The sequence below is a fragment of the Trachemys scripta genome, chromosome 3 (genome assembly GCF_013100865.1).
Source record: "Trachemys scripta elegans isolate TJP31775 chromosome 3, CAS_Tse_1.0, whole genome shotgun sequence".
In the NCBI taxonomy this organism is placed as follows: Eukaryota; Metazoa; Chordata; order Testudines; family Emydidae; genus Trachemys; species Trachemys scripta.
Genome location: NC_048300.1, coordinates 160,307,290 through 160,329,303, shown reverse-complemented (window position 1 = coordinate 160,329,303; position 22,014 = coordinate 160,307,290). Strand labels below are relative to the sequence as shown.

The window sequence follows — 22,014 nt, the reverse complement described above, 5'->3', positions numbered from 1 at the left end:
TTGTATCTGATTATAAAATAAAAGTTGAGGATGGACAGGATGGAGGCTGAGGAGGTGTGTGAAACAGAAGTGAAAATGCAGGGCTAGATACTGTGGGTCAAAGTCAGCCCTCATGCAAGCAAGCTCCATTGAAGTCATCTGTGTCACTTTCATTCAGATATATATGTCTTAAGTTTGGGTATATTGTCATTGACTGTTCATCTAAAACTCTGTGACCTTTTGCCTGCTTTATCCAGCTGTGCAAATTGGGTCTAAGGAGGCGAGTCTGGGGTTTACCTAGAGCTGAGTTTGACTTGCTCTATTTTAGAAAAGGCCTTGTAGATGTATTTAATTAGCTTACATTTCTGAAGGGATCAAGCAGAAACCAACAAGGGAATTGTTTCTTTAAACTCATGAAGCTGCATTGGGGAAGTTTTCTTGCACATTAAACTGAGACTGATTGCACAGGTTACCCACTGATACAATGTAGGAAAATGTAAAAAATGTACTGCACAGCTATGCCAATGCATCTCAGTCTTGACCTGTGCATTCTTGGCATTCTAGCACTGATTTCTTCCAGGACAGATATTGCAAATTGTGCCACATTGTGTGTTGGTTTATATTTTAAAAAAGCAAGAAATAGAGGTTACTGTTACTTGACTGATTAGTGCCACTTAAGAGGATGCTTTATACTGTATTTGATTACAAAACTGAACAAATTTGAACTAAGTGTCCAGAAGATAACCAGTCCTTGTTGTGACTGAAATGAAGTGGGAGAAAAAATGATTCTTTACCAAACAATTGATCTCAATTAACAGAATGTTGCTGTTGAAAGTAAAACATCTATGGGGAATATGTTCCCCCATTATTCTTTAGCCTGAGCACAATATATCAGTAAACTCTCTCAAGCAACTGATTCCTGAGGAATTGTCACCTCAACCACTAACCTGGATGGTTCTTGAGATGGAAGATAAAACTCTGGAAATTATTAAAGTGATGGCTTTCACATTTCTGTTTTGGGCTGGTTTGTTTTTGTTTTCAGCCATTTTAAGCTCGGGATTTGAAGGTACTAATCCTCATTATAAAAAGCAACACTTTTTCCTACTCCAAAGAATTGACATTTTCATCTTCTCCTAAAAGTTCTAGCATATAGTCCTAAAAAGCCAAATAAATTTACGAATTACAGAAAATACATATAAAATTGTTTATTCTGGTATTGGTAAGTGGACAATGAAGATGATTGAGACATCGTGTTTTATATGCTAACTTTGAGCTCAAATTTAATTATCCAGGTCATGAAAGTTTCGTTTTGTGCTTTTTTAGTATACTTGTCAGTTTTCATCATCCCAATGAGTGGACTAACATTAGATGCTTCAAAGTCTAAAAATATAAATAATAAATAAATAGATATGCCTGTTCAAGAATTCCTGTTGTTACACTAGAGACAGCTGTTGCAATGTGTTCTACAGGCTTTCCTTTCTAGGAAATTTCAGATGAATAAGGCTACCTTTGCTGTTCAGCAGGACATTGTAAAATTTCATTTGTGATATAAAGTCAACAATACATAGTTGAGATGATGTGAGTGAAGGGTACTCTATAATCTCTAATTCTGTTCAGTACTCAAGCTGCACATGATATGAAACCTACAACTGTAAGGTATGATTTTCACTAGGGTATCAAGGGATGGTGTCACAGTAGGATATTTCACATTACTTGGTTTCAGCAGGAATCTCTGAAGTCCATTGGTCTGGAAAGAAGTAGGCCAACTGCTGAATCACAAGTACCTTTTAGATATTCTTCAAATGTCACCCATCTAGGGAAGGGATATCTCATTTCCAGGCCTCTTGTAAAGGAGAGCGCAAGTAAGAGAAAGTCAAGGTTTTTGGGGAAGAGGAAGATGACTGAGGATAGGGAGGCTTGGTTAGAGCCCCAGTAGGGCTGGAAGTCCTTGGAATAAGCTAACAAACATTTGGAGGCTTTTTGGAGCAGTGTCGAGACAGAGCTCCTGTAGCTTCATAGACTTCCCAAATCAATACATAATAATTCCTAAGTAGTATACTAGAATCAACATTCTATAAATTCTTGGGGGACGGAGGAGTCTATTCACTGTCAGAGAACTCTAGACTAATTCCTGTCCATGCTAGTTGCTGGATGCAGTTTGACTCAAATCTGTTGTCAGTATCCTAATTTGTAGCTTAGCCATGCTATACAGGCAGATGAAGACAAAAAGCATTTGGAGTAATATGTTTATGGTGTGATGTGGTGAAAATGCAGAAAGCAAGCTGTTAAAGAAGGGAGTCAATGGCATATGACATGTTTCCTTGGGCAATTTGAATACTGACACTGTGAGTGTTTGCAGAACCATTTAGGTGTGGAATCTTGATACAAAATATGGGTCTGGATTTTGTAATCTGAAGTGCTCTTGAACACTGTGAGGTTTATTTGGAGTGTAAGGCACTTGAGATGCACCAAATAGAGCATTCCATCCTGTCTTAAAGAGCACATGTGATTATTTTCTCTTGTACTCTGGAGATACCTTCACAGGGTGAGATAAGTCTATTAAAAAGAAAGCCAAGTTGATCAATAATTTTCCCAATTGACAAGCAATTTGGCAGGAAGGAGCATCAGCTTAAATCATTCTACTGTAAAATTTAACAGTATAGTTTCCACACTGCTAAAGCAGACGGTTATAGGGATTAAAACAGACTTTTAAAAAGCAAAACTTCATTTGACAGGATTACACTTTGTAGCTTTTTTGTGACATTTTCTGTCAAATTCTCTGGTGCTACTTTTATTCACTTTTTATTTCCGGTATTAATTAATTATCATGAGGGACTTACAGGTGTCATCTGATGCATTTGTTTTGCAAAGTCACCCAGGAATCCCTAATCACCAGGTATCCCACCAGGCACCTAACACAAGCATAGGACACACTCCATTTCCCATTTTGTCAATCTTCTTTCCCTTCCCTCAAACCTATGGTTTTGGAATTGTTCTGCTGCTCTAGCATGCCAGGCCAGGGCGAAGCAGCAATGCCAGCCACAATAATTTAATTAGCAATGTTGACAAATTAGCATCTCCTGTGAAGGGTTTTCTCTCTTTCCCTCAATTCTTCTTTCCCCCCTCCCCCCCTGCTCAGCCAGAAGGGGCTGATCTGACGGCTTTGGTGCTGATTCAGATTCTATTTGAGCTGATGGGGCTATGCGGCGTGTTACTCTCATGATCCCTTCTCTAAAGGTTAAGTTATTCACCAATGTTGCAGACCCTGACACTAATCCAGAGACTGTATCTTCTAAATCACATTATCTCCTTGTAATATGTCCAATTCTATAATGTGACTATGATGCAGAAAGTAGCATTTCATTGCACCCTATACTGGCTTTCAGCCAAAGCTATTAAAAAATAAAGCAATAAATGTGGCATGAGGCTGTTGTATAAAAGGTGTGGTAAAACTTGTCAAATAAAATGTATGTATTCTGCGCTCTTCACTGAGCAGTTATGATTTACTGTGAGGAGTGGTTGTGAATCAAATAAGGAAAAATGCAGTGAACTTTTCAAAACCCCAAATACTGTAATACTAAATAATATATAATATGTATAGCTCTTGAGAGTATTAATGTTTAGAATTGTGGATTGTGAATGGACCCTGTTATACAGAGCTCAATCCTGACAAAGTACTTGTTTATAGTTGGGGCAAAGGAGTTTTCAGTGTAAGTAGTAATCACATGAGTGCTGCTGATTATTTTGCTCTGTAAGTTTTATAAAGAAATAGATACTAATGTGTCTGTTGCATAGTTGCATACATGTTTAAAAAAACAAATGCAAAAGGAGGACCGGTGGTAAGATAATTGTACTTTTAAAAAAGAAACCCAGTTTTTAAAGGTAACTGTTTCTGCATGTAAGGCTATGGGAACTTTATGGAGATTATGCGCTCAGACTCCAAGGGCAGGCTCGGGATGGAATGTGTGAAGCGGGTATGCAAGCAGGCATCTTAGTGAGACGTTAGTCCTGGAAACTGTCTGCTCAGTCATCTCCAGGGTTGGCTACTACATGTGCACTTGAAAGAAGAAGGGCAGTTTAACCGAAAAAATGTCAGTTGGGAATGAATTGGGAAAGCCCCCACCTGCTGCTCCAACTATCCATATGCCTAAAGTGAGATACTAGTTGATGCACAACATGAGCCAGATGGTAAATCCTCAGTCTCATTTTTGAATTGTAGAATTGCACAAGAAACATTCTGCTACTGTTTGGCTGGTTTCATCTTGCCGTACATTTCATTCTTGTTTCATCTTGAAAATTGGAATTTTGCAATTGTAGAATAATGACATTAGCCTTTGCTTTAAGCTTGTGGGGGAATGCAAATTAAAAACATTTTTTCTGGAATTTATCTACATGACTTACATTAATAAATTGCATCGTTGCTTGGAAAATTTGCCCCAAAGCATACACTGCTGATGTCTCAAACTGGGGGAAAAAAGGTATTTTCTTTTTGTGTCCTGCCAGTACTCTTCTGCTTAACAAATATGTAACTGGTAGATGGAAACGTGTAAGTGAAAACAGATGCGTTACTTAGGAAAGGAATGTAGTCCTTAGATTTGAGAGTCAGAATCATCTGTTGGATACTGCAAAATACAAAACATTAACTGACTAATTCCATAATAGGAATAGTAACTACTGCATAAGCCTGGACATTTAAAACTTTAGTGGTGTATCTTGATTGTCCCCACCTTCTTCCCCTGAACTGGTTTAAAGTTGAAATGTATACGTGGTTATTTGGCTCCCCACTCATTCATTTCAAAACAAATAGGATAAACAAATGCCATATTACAATAGGTAAACTGATCCTTTGGGATGGGGGATGTCCAGAAGGATTGCTCCCTTTGGGTATGTCTATACAGCAAAGAAAAACCTGTGGCTGGTCCTTGCCAGCCAGCTCTGGCTCACAGGGCTCAGGCTGTGGGGCTGTTTCATTGCTCTGGGACCCTACAGGGTCCTAGAGTCGAGGCTCCAGCCTGAGCCCAGAAGTCTACACAGTAATGAAACAGCCTTGCAGCCCGAACCCTGTGAACCCAAGTCAGCTAGCACGGGCCAGTTGCTGGTTTTTCTTTGCTGTGTAGACATACCATTAATGTGTAGTATTGCATAGTTGCGTTAGGTGCATTATGGCTTTTTTGCCTTCCACTGTAGCACCAGTTTTTGGCTATTACTAGATGCTTGATGATATCTGATTCCTTATTCACAGTTTCCTTCTAATTTAATGATCAACATCAGTTATCAGAAAGGTATCTCTGTTTATAAATCACTTTAAATGGTTTAGATGTATTTACAGTGATAACATCAGTTATTAGCATGGTTCTCAGCAAAGAATATGGTATCATGAAAGAAGACACAATGTGTGGCAATTATAGGCCAAATTCTCCTCTTATTTACACAAAAGCAAAAACAGTCCTGTGCAACTAATTGTCTTCCCATTGTGTTTGTCTGTTAACCAGATACAGTGTACGTTTCCCAGGCTGTTCCATTCATACAGTCCAGTGTTCATTCAGAAACATAACATTTCCTTTGGTTAATGTATTAAAGGGGGAAATGTGAAATTGTTTTAGGATGTGCAATACACTTGGAACAAAGCCTGTAAAGTTAATTTACGTTAGACGCTTGTGAGACAATTTGAGATCATTTTAATTTCACTTCAGAAATAAAAAGATGCCATGTCTCAACTATGCTTTCCTGAATAAATAATTTTAGAAGAACAAAAGACTTAATACCTTTCTCAAGTTCAATGTAATTGCTAAAGAAGAAGAAATTGCAGTGAATTTGTTACAATTTTCTGTCCGTGTTCTATTAAACTTTTGATATGATTTAAAATACTAATTGATCATTAGAGTTTTCATTAATAATCTGAAATATTAATGAAGTAGCATGTAGTATGGTATGTGATAGAATGAAAAAACAGCAAATAAGGTAGGTTAAGCACTTTAAGGCGTACTGTTTGCTTTTCACATTCCCTTAGACCAGGTGGGACTAGCAAAATGAGTCTCAACAGAAGTTGATTTTCTGAGGTGCTCTTTGTAGATATAACAGAAAACATAAAGAGCAGGTGTTAAAGCAATGAAAAGGTAAACAGTAAGTCATTCTACAGGATGTTTAGCTGCTAAATGTAGAAAGAAACAGTTCTAAATCAGCGGTGAGCTACTATGGTAACATTTGCAGAACTCAAAGAAATACTTCAATTTATGTCCTCTTTTAATAAAAAAAAAAAAAAATAAAAAAAAAACCTACCTTTTGAATTCTCAGTTTTGGATTTGCTTATCTATTCTTTTTTAGAGATTGTCAGGAAAAAGAGTAGTTTGACTAAGAGTGATAGAATTATCTTATAGGTTTTTGCTTTACCTGATGTCACTTAATTAAGCAAATGCAATATTGTAATAACTGGCATTTAGCACAGAATTCTTCAGTGCGCCTTTAATATTTATTTTATGAAATGGCTTATCAACTGAATAGACTGTTTTACTTTGTATATTTTTATCTTGCATTGCATATCTGTTACTTTTGGTCTTTAACACTGCAATGGGAAATATTGCTAAATTAATACATATGAATGTACTGAGGGAAATATTTTTTCTTATGAAATAGGAAGTTAAAGCAAAAGAGTAGTTAATGGCTAGACATTTAAGATGTAATTTGCAAACTGGGATGCCTAAAATATTAAGCACCTTAAACCCCTAAAAGAAGGCTTGTGATTTAGGAGCCTGCATAGAATCATCCAAGTTTCCAAATTATGGACAGAGTCCAAGGCCAACTTTCATATATGAAAGTACACATTGCTTTATATCTTGAAAATATGGCTGTTGTGTTTTACACATGCAAATACACTTAGCTGGTTTCACAGGATACATCATACTGTGTATCTATGTACCTGCTGGGAGGAAGTGAATCCTAATGAGAAAATAATATTTTATAATGATAATTCATTACACATGTTAAAATAAAGAAAAAAGTTTGTTTATATTTAAGAAAGTCACTAACATACTGGACTAGTAATGAGCTATTTTCTACTTTTGTTTACAATTCAGAACCATTTTTATGCTGTTATTGAAGCATATGAAGAGAAGTATTTGCAGCATTATATTATGGTGATTATGTTAAAGCATCATAATACTTTTTGCTTAGAATATAGGCATACTAGTGTGAAATGATTCAGGATCAGAGCTACACTGTGCAACTAAACTATTCTTCCTGTACTAAGATTAAAATGTTACATCTGCTGGTGTAACTCAAGCTTAAGTCAAAATTTAACATACTGTTTAATATTTTGGGAATGTCCGAATTAGTTTCTGTAAAAATGTAACTTGTTTGTGTGGAATTGAATGTAATTGTATCCTCTGTTAACATTAATAACGTTTATCAGTGAATTATTTAATTGCCTTTCCGTTATTCATGTAGAAATATATAAATATTGCCTTGTTTGGGGTATGTGTGTACATGTGCATCTGTGTGTGCGCGCACACAATGTATTCCCTCAATTATAACTGGTTGTTTTGTAGGAATTATGAGGACAGAGACTTTCTTTACTAGTAGACAACATTTTGTTTCTGCTTTTTCCTTTGTAAACTCTGTATTTGAGTGGAAGAGTTGCAGGATTCAAAGGACTTTAGTTAGGGGAGCTTTCTTGAAATTGTCATTTCCCTAGGTTAATTTCACTACAAATCAGTCCCTGGAGATATTCAAAGTAGCATTTGTAGATTTAGACACAGAATTCTTGCTAATCTTGAGTCTCATACTTAAATCTCTGTACAATGTGCTGAAAATGATTCCATGTAAATAAACTGTAGGCACTTTTAAATAGAGATGAGATAAGCTAGCCACTGTCAGTTGTTTGTAAATAACTAGCTGATCAAGTTTTTCCTATTACTGTCACTGTTTCATGTATGACTTTTCACATATATGCCTGAAGCCAGTATATATAACTGCTAGTAACTGTTGTCATTAAATTTGAGTTGCTTGCAAGCTAAACAGCATACAGGTTTTGCAGAATAATGCAGCTTTCTCCTTCTACTTGTGGTATAATGATCCCTGGCTTCAAAATGAGCTTTTGATTGAACCTCTTAATTTGCAAACTTAGCCTAGGAAATACATAGTTTGGTGACAATTTTGTGAAATTAGAGACTTACAGAAGTAGAAAAAGAAGCATTAGTAAAAGTATATAAACATATTACTGTAAGTCATACCCTGTGTTTAGAATAGAAATGATATTGTCTTACCTTCATTAGCCACTGAGTGTTGTTTTCCATGATGTTTTCAAGTAGTTGCAGTCTTTGTACTGAATCATCATAATCTAGTGGTGCATCCCTCTGCACTGCATTAGACACATAAGAGCTAGAAGAAGAGCGGCAGTTGTCCATCTCAGGCAATAGAAAGGTATAGCTGCATGACCCATGCTGAACCTGATACTGCTTCTTGCCGATAGTTTCCATGCTTTTACGAAAGGAGCTATACCCTGAAGCTAAAACAAGATTACAGCTCAAAATAAAGTAAACAGCGAGCCACATTTTAATTGCTATGATAACCCAGCAAATCTAAAATACTGAAGTTTTTTTATTTTCAGTATGATTAACAAGAGTCCAGATTATCTAGTTGACCTGCCCTGAAATTCAGTGCTTTACTGGCATGTGTAAAGTACTCTGAATGAGGGCTGTTTTTTTTTTTTTTTTTTTTACTTTCCCGTTGCAAACTTGGTAAAAAAAAAAAAGTGCTGTCTTCTCTCCGGCTGTGCCCTAAACTGTCAGATGCAAATAGAGAAACAGTCCTGTCTCAGCTGCAAGTTCTGTGTTAGTTTTTAAAATAAGCTTTAATGTTTTCTTCTGCTTGTCTTTTGGCAAGATTTTACAGCTTCGGTATCTGAATCAATCACTTTCCTTTCCTTATATGATAAGTTGATAAGAGTAGCCAGACATGTGTAGCTAAACTGCTCCTCCCTCCTGGCTTATCCGTTATCTTCCTGTAGGGGGGGTCACTTGCAAGGCAGCAGAAAGATCAGAGCACACTGCTGAATGCTGTATGGTATGCTGCACTAAATCTCTTGAAAAACTGATCCATTACAGGACCCCTGTGAATTTCTTAAGCACAACTCTAATTAAGAATTTCCTAGACATCAGTTCTTATAGCCTCCAACTATGTTTTCAGTGTGAGCTTGTAAATTTTTTGTTGTGATCATTTTAAACTATACACACACAATTTCCTTTGTTTGTTTGTTCCTCTTAAAGAAAAATTCTTTTGAAATGTCTCAGCCAAGCATTGCTTGGCTTATGTTTAATAGTTTGTATAAATAAGGAGGGAGACACTTTTCTAATCATACAAAAGTAGGCTTCAGCTTACCCTTTCAGAAAGAAATAATGCTCTTTTTTTAAAGAATTGAGCCTTCAACTGAACATATTGTGCATAAATAAATTATACTGTAATTAGAATAGAATAATTTATGTAAATCACGTAAAAAGAGAATATCAAAGCTTATAAACAGTTTTTTAAATGTTAGTCAAGTATATTAACTGGCTATTTTAAATTATGTTCATTTTAAAAATATTCATAAATCAAAAGTCACCCAGCTGGGCAAAAGGGGATAATGTTTCAAACAGAGTAGCAGTAAGAATTCGTCAATAAATGACATGGAAGTATAGAATTTGCTATATTAGATCATACTGGCCTAATCTCACGTCTCTGGTTGTGGTCAATAGTGGTGGTGGAAGGTGAAGAAAAATACATCATGAAGCAATATTTAATAGTGCAGGGCCGTACATGGGGAGGAGAGGGATTACTCTGTGTCCTGCAATGATCAGCTAACTTCAAAAAGCATGAGACTACTAAACAGCTAAGAAAGACCAGGAAGGAGTTTGATTCCCATAAAATCTTGGAAAAATAAATTGTCTGCTGTAGAAAATATGCTCTGGAAACCATCATGCTGGGGAACTGATTCTTGAGGAGAAATTGCCCTATAATTCCCTGGATCTGGACACAGAGACTGGACTCCTCTTCTTAAATATTGCTTTTAATTTTATGTGAATGTTGTGCTAAAGAAGGTTCCAAAATAATACGCACTGGAGACCAAAGTCCCCTATTTATCCATAGGACAAGCAATATATATCATAAGAAGCATCTTTACATGTTTCCCTATATATCTTTCTCTGCCAAAGCACATTAACACTGTTTTACTTTCAATGATATGGAAACGGTATAAAGTCTGTGAAAGCCAGTTGTAGGAATTAGGCTCTCTGCTGTGTTGCTCATTGGATGGTTGAGATTTCTTACTCCACCTTATGTTTTTGTGACTGCCTTATCTAAAGACAACCCAAAAAGTTTACTTCTGGAGAACCCCAAAGTGGACAAAATGTGCTTGATTTAAGTTTCAGCTGTATGAGATATAAAACAAATATGTCAAATTTGCTTTCTGGGGAGTATTTGCCAGCAACTGTGCTTTGGATTCCAGTTCATTGAGGTGTTTGTCTGAAGCTAAAGACAGGTTGAAGGATATTTGCTGTAAAATAAATCTAGTAGTGAAACATTTGTTTTTGGCAAATAAAGAGAATGCATAGATTATATGTCCAGCTTGGTGTTGCTCTACCAAAACTAATAAATGTGACAGATGCCCTGAAACTTGTTGATGCAGCCACAAAACTCTGAAGAGAAGTTTCTACTTTTCTGTCTGTTTCTTTGAACAAAAATATCCTTCTGTTTGCACAATAGTTTCTTTTTCAAGAAATCAGATTACTTGGGGGGAGGGATAGCTCAGTGGTTTGAGCATTGGCCTGCTAAACCCAGGGTTGTGAGTTCAATCCTTGAGGGGGCCACTTAGGAATCTGGGGCTAAATCAGTACTTGGTCCTGCTAGTGAAGGCAGGGGGCTGGACTCAATGACTTTTCAGGGTCCCTTCCAGTTCTAGGAGATAGGTATATCTCCATATATTTGTATATTACTTGTGGCAATCTTCAGGGAGTCTGCACAATCACATTTGTTCTCTTAGATTTTTTAAAATATCTTGATGTCTAACCAGACAAAATTAGATTAATTGGGTCATTCGCATTATTAAAGTTGAATTAAGTTGGATGCAGATCTTCCTTTACATTTTTAAGGGATTTTTACTTCACATTTTTACTTAGATTTTTACTTAGACTGGCTTCTCCCCTGGAAGTATTCTCCAAAGCACTTACGACCCTTGATAACTCAGTTTAAAAATACTGAAGAGGAAAATATCTTGCATGAGGTTCTGCCTCTGTTTCATGCTCCAGTGCTGAAAGTTTCCTTTTTCTTAGTGAGGAATACTTGGAAGATTTCTCTTACTTTTCTTACACTTTTTGGTGGGACCTATGTGTGTTTTCATGCTTCAGTTCGACAATGAAGTGGAAGATAACATTGACCAGTGTGATCTGTTAAAGGTTTTCTTCTTGATTGCTAGAGCTGTGCTGCCACCTTTATCTCAAAGAGACTGGGACTTTGAGAAGTTGTCAGACAAGGAGGGGCCAAGAACCCTTTCCTGAGAGGATTTATAAAGTAGCTCTTGATCTGGAAAAACTGTTATGAGGTGGCAGCTCTGATTTACTAAGGATGATGCATTCATCCCTCCACACACTGGTTGACTAAGTCACTGAGAACATATTTGCACTTCAGTTCATCTGGGTTTTTGAGAAGGGACTGGATGTGATCAGGTAACCCCTCAATGCCAACTGGCAAGAGGGTTACAAGAATATTCGGATTCTGGTTCACCAAAGAATGTCATGTGAGGTCTTAACTGAAAGCCAGCATCACACTGGTCATTAATATTGTTATGAAATGTATGTACAGATACTATCTAGGAGTTATGTATATATATTGAAAATGAAGTTCTAAAGTCTGTATTATGGCAGAGATAACAGCTTTTCTGTCAGACAAAAGATGTTTATTCACCTCTCTCTCTGTCAGCATATAAATTAAGCATTACAAAGTCAGAAGAGCCGTGTAGAGTCACTAGGGAAGAGCACACAGGAAAAACAAGCAATGGGGTGATATTGTCTCAGTACAGACTGAACTTTGTGGATGCAAGTATAAAGTAAAGAAAACACCCATTGATCCTCCACTTAGAAGGTAAACAGGCAGTGAGTTTACATTCATGAAAATGGGATCACAACCAGCCTTGGTTGAAGATGCTGCAAAAGGCTTTGGTGAGATAAACATCTTTAGACATGAGATTAGCCTGTTAAGTTTAGTCTCTAGAAAACGTGCTATGAGTTTGTTTTAAACGGTAACCTTTTTTTTCCCTATTATTCTTACTCACAATATCTTGAATCATGAATTTTTTGGTAATAAATTTTATCCTTGTTTTCGCTATAAATATATCTGTGCTGTGATATTAGGAAAGGTGTTACTGATTCTGAGTTAAATTATACAAGCGGGTGTGTATACTGTTCCCTTAGGGACAGCAGACCTGGTATTTCTGTGAGTGTTCAGGGGATAAAGGGCTAGACACCACAGGGGAATGCTTCAAATGAGCTCAGGGACTGGGGTTACACCTATTTCTTTCAAGGCAAAGTAAGGGCTGGCACAGCCCAGTTGAGAGTGGTTGGGTGGCTAACAGGCTGGTGATGTTAGGGCACTGACCGTTAAACACAAGCAAATCTCTCTCTCACTAAAGTCAAGGAAGTAACAAGATGAATCACAGTTATGGGTACCCTGAGAACCATCACACTGTAGCCCTGGCTTTTGAGGGTTGAACCTGCTTCTGTGTTGGGAACTGCAGGAGTGTGACTCTGAGAGGCTGTTTGAGGGTAGAGGGGCCAAGAGCAAGATTGGCTAATAATTCTTGATATAGCTTGGACCTCCACAGGAAAGAAATCAAGTGGTTTGAATGTTGGAAAGATCAACCAATTTAGCATTTCCGTTGAATGTGTGGCTCCTAATTGTTGCAGTGGCATTCGGGAGTAGTGTGGAGAGTACAGAAATCTTTCTCCAGGAATGCTGGCTGGAACCCATGTGGAAGCAGTGGGCAAGTCAATAGCTTCACAGCAGCCTCTTCTGAGATCTGTGGCTAGGTGCACTGCTGTGACTAACCTTCTGTGTGTGGAGGATTAGTTTAGTGCTCCTGCACAGGGAGAGACTGCTCTTCTTTACTGTCTGATACACGCTGTCTGGTGGTGAAGTGAGTTGAATGTCCCCCTCAGGTATATCAGTGAGGACTTTGCTGTCTCGACATCTGTCTCAACTTACTCTCTACTTTGCTGCAGGGATCTTAGCTTTTCCCACCATGTGTAGGAAGCTGAAAGTGAGGCATCCTGCCAACAAAATGAGCATAACTGCTCTTTAACCCTATGTTGGAAAAGTTGCTGCATTTGGCGCATCTTTTTGAACATGGTTTGCCCTTGTCATCCACTTGGGAGCAGCTTTCCCAGCAGAGGAGGGAAAGTTGTGCCTCCAAAGTAATTATCTCCTGCAAAGCCAAACTAGCCATAGCTCAAGGGGAATGGAAATGGGAAGAAGCTGAATTTGGAAAATTAGTGTGAAATGTAAGGAAAGTTTAAATAAATTTTTGTCCTCAAAAGTTCCGGTGAGTAGGAGAAATTCTGAATGCTGCATTGTTACTGTATCTCTGAGGAGTTGGAACATGTCTGGCTTCTCATTTGGAGGGCAGGGCTTATTACACAACTGCTGAATGACAGGCTGATCTGCATCCTATCAACAGTGAGAGGAAACATCCCATTGTAAGTTTGTCAGACATATTAAAGTAGGAGGATTATGAATAACTTGGCACGGGGTTTTGTATATTTCAATACAAAATTCAATAAAAGGTTTATTATAGTTCATATTAGTTGTAGTTGCCTTTCAATACTTTTGTTATGGTCATCTCCCTTTGGTGGTGCTTTATAGATGATGGGGCCTGTTTGAATGTACAGTACAATGTATTATCCAAACTGAAATTATGATGCTTAGTCTGCAATTTCCTGATTGCCTTTTAGTTAAGTGTATACAGTGTTTGACATAAAATAGCAAATACTGCCCAGTATATTTAAAGTAAAAATTAGATATTTCCCCCTTTAAAAAAAAACCATTCGCTTTACAGAACTCACCTTATAAAAAGGAGCGAAATGTATATTTTGCCAAAATTAAGCATTTAAACCTTTTTGCCAGATGTGCTTCAGGCAATTTCCTTTCTTGGGAAACAGTAATTTCCCTTACTCTACCAGTTCTGTTTTTATTTCTTACACTATATGAGTAGACTGCATTAAAAGCAAGACCACTAATATTATCTTTCCAATTATCATTTTATATACAGCTGCACAGCTTCTGTTTGACAGGCAAGTAGAGGGGCACTTCTGTGAGATCTTTGATACTAAAGGAAGCATAAAAGTTTTTGAAGTAATATAAGAAAATGTTGATTCTGTCTTAGTCTATATTTGCAGATTTTTGCCTCCATCTCATTTTAAGGTTGTTAATTTTGTAGGAGAGTGAATTGTCATTTTAATGCTTTTTTTAGTTCAAGTTTTTGCCGTGAGACTAAATCTGAGGGATAGAATAAGAAACCAGGGTATGATGATGAGGCACAAGTGCTATTCACTATTATAGTAATATTTAACATTCCTGAATAATTTAAAGAATTGTTGTAATATGAGAGAATTAAACTTCAGAATAAAGTTCTAGATGCAAATAAGAGATCTGAAATCTTGTAATAAATTTTAAAATCATAAAAATCTTTTTGTAGATTGCTGGTACCTGAATTTTAGCCATTTTGATACTTTTCTGCTAGGACCTCATCTTTGATTCTTGGGTCCTTTTAATATTATTAGTCTATAATAATTTCATTTGATGATGCCAAAATATTTTCTTTCCTTCCTTTTTTTTTGAATGTTTCTCAGAAACAAATGCAAACAAGGACAATATTAATAAAATCACAAAATTAAAAACAGTAATAGGGTTTTGAATACTAACTAGTCCACTGATAATCATGCCATCTAGTCTGCAGTCTTATTTGTTCCCCCTAAGAGAAAGGAATGCCAAATATTTTGTTGCAATGAGCTGAAATTAATGAATGTATTTTCTTCGTGACCCATAGTTAAATCAAGCCAACTCTAAATCCTTTCTGAAGTAAGCAGTAACTTCCTATCAGTTTGTTTATCTAGGTTTTTATACCATGCCCATCATCTTATTATCCAAGCTTATCAATGTAGGATGCACTTGTATGTGATGTATTTCCTATGAAATTTGCTAAACTTATTGTGCAAAATAATGAGCTTATTTTAAAAAGCCAAGACATTCTGAATAACTTTAAGTTTACTGCAACCTGCCTCTTTTTGTTAAGCATATAAATAAGAAGTAATTTTTTTTCAAATACATTTATTCTGGAAAATTATTTATTTAGAAATGTATATTGTGCCAGTCTCAAATTGGTCATATTGTATTGGTGTAATGCCATGGAGCATTAGTTACAAAAGAGAGTAACAAAATCACTCTTTGGTCTCGATTCATCTGAGTGACTCATGCCCTCAGTACCTGACATTTATTTGTTGCCACATTTTACTCTCCCTCTTCAGACAGAATCCTACTGAGTTTTTCGAAGACCTTCACAGTCTTCTTCCTTCATAAAATCATAGTGCTGGAGGGGACCTCAAGAGGTCATCAATTCCAGCCCTCTTCAATGAGGCAGAACCAAGTAAATCTAGACCATCCCTGAGGGTGTTTGTGCAATTGGTTCTTAAAAACCTCCAATTATGGGGATTCCACAACCTCCCCTGGAAGCCTATTCCAGAATTTAACTACCCTTTATAGTAAAAAGGATTTTCCTAACATCTAACGTAAAATCTCTCTTGCTGCAGATTAAGCCCATTACTACTTGCCCGACTGTGATGGTTCTCAGGGTATCCAGGACTGTGCCTCCAGCACATGAGAGACTTGTTTCTGTTTAACTTGGGGCTGGTCTACACTGCGGGGGGGGGGGGGGGGGGGGGAAGGGGAATTGATCCAAGATACACAACTTCAGCTACGCAAATAGCGTAGCTGAAGTCGAAGTATCTTGGATCGAATTACCTGGGGTCCAGACGGCGTGGGATGGACGGCCGCGCTCCCCCGTCAACTGCGCTACCGCCGCTCGCTCTGGTGGAGTTCCGGAGTCGATGGTGAGTGCATTCGGGGATCGATATATCGCGTCTTAACGAGACGCGATATATCGATCCCGGATAAATCGATTGCTCCCCACCGATACGGCGGGTAGTGAAGACATACCCTGGGTGTCAGACTGCTGACACCACTAGCCTGTTACCCAGAAGAGATTGTTTGGAAGGCTACTTTCAGCCCTAACTTTGCCGTGCAGGTTAACAATAGGTGCACCCCAATCCCTGAGCCCCTTTGAAGCATTCCTCTGTCATGTCCAGCCCTTTCTCCACTGAACACTCTCATCTGAAATACCACGTCTGCTGTCCCCAAGGGAATAGTGTACACACACCAACTTGTGTGATGGCACTGAAGCCATGTACAAATAAGCGGTAATAGGTAGCCAAGCCTATGAAAGGTTTGCCTTGCTTTTTAGTTTGGGGGAAAGGCCAGTTAACAATAGATTTGTACTTTCAAGGGATCAGGAGAAATTTGGTCATCACCTACCCTACCAAAAAAAGACCTTTTGGCTCCTCCAGGTTTTGACACTTTTACAGTGAGACCCGCATCTCTGAGTCTTGTCAACACTATTCTCAAGTGGTTTTTATGATCTGACCAAGAATTGCTAAATATTGCAATGTCGTCAATATAAGCCTGTGCAAAGTCTTGTAACTCTTTAACACTTGATTAAAGAGCCTTTGAAAGGTGGCTCCTACATTAATCAAAAGGCAACACATTCAACTCATAAAATCCCAAATCAGTACTGAAAGTGGATTATTTTTCTGTACTTCGCTGTCTAAAGGGATTTGCTAGTATCCCTTCATGAAGTTTAGAGTAATTAGATATTTCCCCTGGCCTAAAGTATCTAACGTGCCATCAATTCTGAGCATGGGATATGCATCAGGTACTGTGACAGTATTAAGTTTTCTGTAATCAACACACAACCTTGTATTCCTATCCTTCTTAGGAACCATAACAACTAGTAAGGCCCAAGGACTGTCTGACTCTTCAATTATCCCCGTTTCCAGCATACTTTGTATTTCCTTATTACATTTATTCATATCTTTCCCAAAGTCTGGCACCCAGAATTGGACACAGTACTCCAGCTGCGGTCTCAACAGTGCTGAGGAGAGGTAACTGTCCCACTCTAATGTCTTAAATACAACATTCCTGTTAATATACCCCAGAATGATATTAGCCTTTTGTGCAACTGCATCACATTGTTAACTCATTGTGTGTGATACACTGCAACCCCCAGATCCTTTTCAGCATTACTATCACTTAGCCAATTATTCCTTATTTTGTAACGGTGTGTTTGTTTTTTCCTCCTTAAGAATAGTACTTTTCACTTGTATTTATTACATTTCATATTGGTTTTTAGACCAATTCTCTAATTTGTCAAGGTCATTTTCAGTTCTAATCCTGTCTTCCAAAGTGCTTGCAACCCCTCCCAGTGTGGTGTCATCTGCAAATTTTACAAGCATACTCTCCAGTCAAGTTGAAATAACATTAAATAAGATAAACAACTCATTAATGAAAATATTGAATAGTACCAGACCCAGGACTGACCCCTGCAGACCTTACTAAATATGCCCTCCAAATTTGACAGCAAACCACTGATAACTACTCTTTGAGTATGGCCTTTCAATCAGTTGTGCATCCACTTTATAGAAATTTCATCTAGACTACCTAAATTGCCTATTAGAGTGTCATGTGTTACCTTCAAATGCCTTACTAAAATCAAAATATATCAAGTCTACTGCTCTCCTCTCCACCCCATCCACCAGGCCAATAACATTGTCAAAGACGGAAACTGGATTGCTTTGGCATGGTTTTTTCTTGATAGATCCAGGCTGGCTAGTCCTTATAACCCTGGTATCATCTAAGTGCTTAAAAATGCATCATGTAATAATTTGTTCCAGTATCTTTCCAGGTATTGAAGTTAGGCTTACTGGTCTATAATACCACAGGTCCTCTTTGTTCCCTTTTGAATGATCGGTACTATACTTAGCCTTCTCCAGTCCTCTGGGACCTCGCCCATCCTCCTTGAGTTCTCGAAGATAATTGCTAATCATTCCAAGATTGCTTCAGCTAGTTCCTTAGGTTCCCTAGACTGAACAGAATAGGCATTAAACACCTCAGCTTCTTCATATTATCAGTTATTAGCTCTCCTTCCCCGCTAAGTAGAGGGCCTCCACGTTCTTTCATCTTTTTCTTGCTTCTAATGTATTTAAAGAATCTCCACTTATTGCCTTTTATGTCCTTTGCTAGGTGTAACTCATTTTGTGCCTCAACCTTTCTAATTTTGTCCCTACATGCTTGTGGTATTCTTTTTTATTCCTCCATTGCAAATCATCCATGTTTCCACTTATCAGAGGCGTGCTTTTTGATTTTCAGGTCATTAAATTGCTTCTGGTGGATATTAGACACTTCCCTCCTTCCTTCTTTGCATTGGGATAGTTTGCAATTGTGCCTTTAATATTGTCTCCTTGAGAAACACTGACTCCTCCTGAATTCCCTTATACCTCAGATTTTCTTCCCATGGGACCTCACCTACCAGTTCTCTCAACTTTCTTCTCTGTCTCCAAAACTGGAGCCTCTCACCTGCTTTTTTCTCTTAATCTCTTCAAATTCCCTGTGACCCCATTCCTTCCTAAATTAACCTTTGACTGGTTGCTTCCTCTCTAAGTAGAATATGCTCTGATCTCCCCTATCCTCAAAGAAAAATGTCCCTTGATTCCCAGTTGCCTCTCCTGTGGGATTTTGTCTTTTTTTATTTTTATTTGGGGAGGGGGGGGCACGGAGGAGGTCAAGTATAAAATCAGTTGAATATGAAAGAGTCCTGAATGCTGTTGGAAAATAGGAAAACAGCTATGCTTAAAGAAAAAAGTTCATTGTGCTTAATAACTTGTTTAAAGCAATGCCTTTTAAAAAAAGTTTTAGGCATTAGACAGTAATCCAGCCTTCCAAACACCCTTAGTCCTTCTGATTTAAGCCTCTCCTCTGCTCCACAGCCATTCATATGTTAGTGATAGACTTGCTTGTCTAATAATGGTATACTTATTAACAGCATGTCTTACTTCCCAAGAACATATTATTTCAACTTAAGATTCTGAACTCAAAGAAAAATTTATGTCAAAGAGAGAATGAAAAGGAAGTGAGAAATTGTGCAAGAGGAATAAACAAAGGTTTCAGGGAGAGGACATTTATGGCAGCAGTAAGGTACCTAGTTCCTGACATCTGTTTCCCTCAAGAAAAAAGTACAGTACATGTGTTAACCTTTTTTTAAGAGTGCAAGCAGAATATTTGCAGAGAGAGGTTTACTTGTTGCAGTATATTTGGCTACACATTTGTAATAAGTAGAGCCACTGTAAATTAGACCTGCCTTCTCTAAAGATGATTCTTTGTCTTCCTCTCTACTAAAGAACATGGTCAGGTGACTCATTTAAAAAAAAAAAAAAAAAAAAAACCTGAGCTCCTGCATGTGCCCTTCAAGCTCTATAGCAGCAGCTAATGATTACTATCATCATTATTACTGGCTTACAAACAAGGAAATAAACAAATATGTATTACAAAGATTTCCAAATAAGGTTAGGGCCAAAATGTAAGATTTTATGTTTATTTTTTTTAAAGGTAAGAGCGTTAGGAATGAGAGGCTTTCCCAGTTCTAATGTAAATAGAAACATTGACTTTTTTTCAAAAAAAGAACAGGAGTACTTGTGGCACCTTAGAGACTAACAAATTTATTAGAGCATAAGCTTTCGTGGACTACAGCCCACTTCTTCGGATGCATATAGAATGGAACATATATTGAGGAGATATATATACACACCATACAGAGAGCATAAACAGGTGGGAGTTGTCTTACCAATTCTGAGAGGCTTTTGGCCTCCTCAGATGAGATACAAAACTGAAGGTCTACCATTTCTGGTATTAAAGCTGCCATGGCAATTTAATTTAAGAAATTATATTCTGAAGATAGAAAAAACTATATAAATGCAGCAGTTAAACACACAAATCAGGAAATGAAAAGTTAAAGTTGAATACACACACCAACTCTGCTCCATACACAGATTTGCAATTCTGTCTTTGGTTATGATAACATGCTACTTCTCAGTTAATACAGTATGGTATTTTTTCTATAACTTGAGAAACACATTATGGAGCTAATAACCTGTGTAATTATATGGTATTGCAGTGCAAACAGGACAGAGCTGTAGTTGTGCATTCCATCATAACTTTTGTCAGTTCCTGAGTTGCATGTGCCATAACTGTGCATCCTTAATATTGCATTAATGTAGGTTTTTGTATCTAATTTTTGGTCATTTTCAGTTTTGTTCTTAATCCATATGAGAAAAAAGAAAAGTTCTCCATCTTTTATAACTAGCAGATACTGTCCCACAAAGGTTAATTCATGTTAATCAGAGTTTCTAGAAAACTACATGTCTGTCAATCATACTGCCAGTCACTCACTACAGATGAGCACCTTGCCTACCTGTGCATAGACAGAGTAATAGATACATCAATTTTTGTTCACTAAAGTGGCTTCCTTTGACTATATCCCATTAAATACTATTTAATAAATTGAATTGGAGGCTCTTGAAAACTTTTTACAAAATTCATATTAGAGTTATAATATCTTTTCCAGTAATTTCCAGAAAGAACCAAAGAGAGATTTAAGAAAACAAAACTAAAGAAAAAAGTTCTCCAACCTGTATATCAAAAACTGTCATATAATTTTAAAAAGCACCACCGGGTGTTCTAAGTGGCAGTATCAGAGTCTGCTTTCCAGTCTGTTCTTTGTTCATCTTGCTGAACAAATCATCTGCTAGAAAGATAATAATCCATCTATAATAGATTGTGTGCAGCTAATTGCTGACCAAATCTTTTAGCAGCATCATAATCCATAAAATGGTATGTTTTCTTCTCAACATGAATCACCAGTTTATCAGGCTATAAACCAATCAATCTGCTCATTTGCTTTTTAATTGTATAAATCTGCATCTATCAGTGAAAAGGTAGACCTTGAAACACTACTGTGGTATTTTACTACAAATTAAATGCAGTCTTTTTTAACTGGAATCCAAAAACACGTTTCATATCTGCCTTGACAGGAGAAGAATCACTAGTCAGCTTAGCCACAGGCAAATCTTGCTTCATATGAACATTAGAAATAGAAATCTTATCTACTGCATCGAGCTTAAGTTCCATTTCTGATTCTGATTATAAAAAACTCATGTAATTATATATTCTCACATGATTTTGAGTCAGTTCCTTCCGTTAAAGGAGGCAATCAGAGACCTGTCAAATATCTATTTTAAAATATTCTCCCAAGGATTCACCTTTAAAATCAAGTGATACATTATCATTAGTTACTGCATTAACCATATCCTGTAGGATGTTGACTTAATGGTCAATGACTGGCATTGTTCCTCAACATTAGTAACTTTAGATCTAATTCATCAAATTCCTGATCAGCTGACTCTGTTTTACTAGTTTGTCCTTCTTTTCCAAATTCCCCACTCAAATATCATTTTTTCTTTATCCATGATTATACTGCTAACAAAATTTCAATATTACTCTTATTAATCTCAGTAAATCGTTTAAACTGATAAGGTGACATGGCGTCTGGAGGAAAAAAGCCTGAAGCAGCGTGCTTAGAAAAATTTCCATCTCAAGCAATTTAAATTTCATTTCCTGGAACAAGGCCCTAGTGTTTGGCCCACTAGACCTTACAAATGTCTGTTTGCTGAATCCATTTTAAAATAACATGCTTTCTGTAGTCATGTGGATGAGGTAAAAGCCTTTTAGAAACCAGTTTTCTAGACTAGATGTAGTTCTGTTTATCTATTTTGTCTTCATCATCAAACACATCATGCATTCTGGCACAATACCACTTTCTAGACTGGAAGGTCAGCATGGTCTGGAATT

At 37.2% G+C, this 22,014-nt stretch overlaps 2 protein-coding genes across 6 annotated transcripts in view; one reads left to right on the top strand and one right to left on the bottom strand.

Moving 5' to 3' along the window:
• Window positions 1-8,941, bottom strand: part of ANGPT2 (angiopoietin 2) — a 64,510-nt gene extending 55,569 nt beyond the window's left edge. The window contains exon 1 of one of the 3 annotated variants that reach the window (XM_034766365.1): window positions 8,241-8,941. In XM_034766365.1, coding sequence (XP_034622256.1) covers window positions 8,241-8,528 — 288 coding nt within the window. In that variant the 5' untranslated portion in view covers window positions 8,529-8,941. The remainder of the gene's footprint in view (window positions 1-8,240) is intronic. The other 2 variants (XM_034766364.1, XM_034766366.1) reach the window with 2 other exon arrangements.
• MCPH1 (microcephalin 1) overlaps window positions 1-22,014 on the top strand; it is a 226,099-nt gene that overhangs the window by 161,950 nt on the left and 42,135 nt on the right. The gene's annotated exons all lie outside the window — the stretch shown is intronic.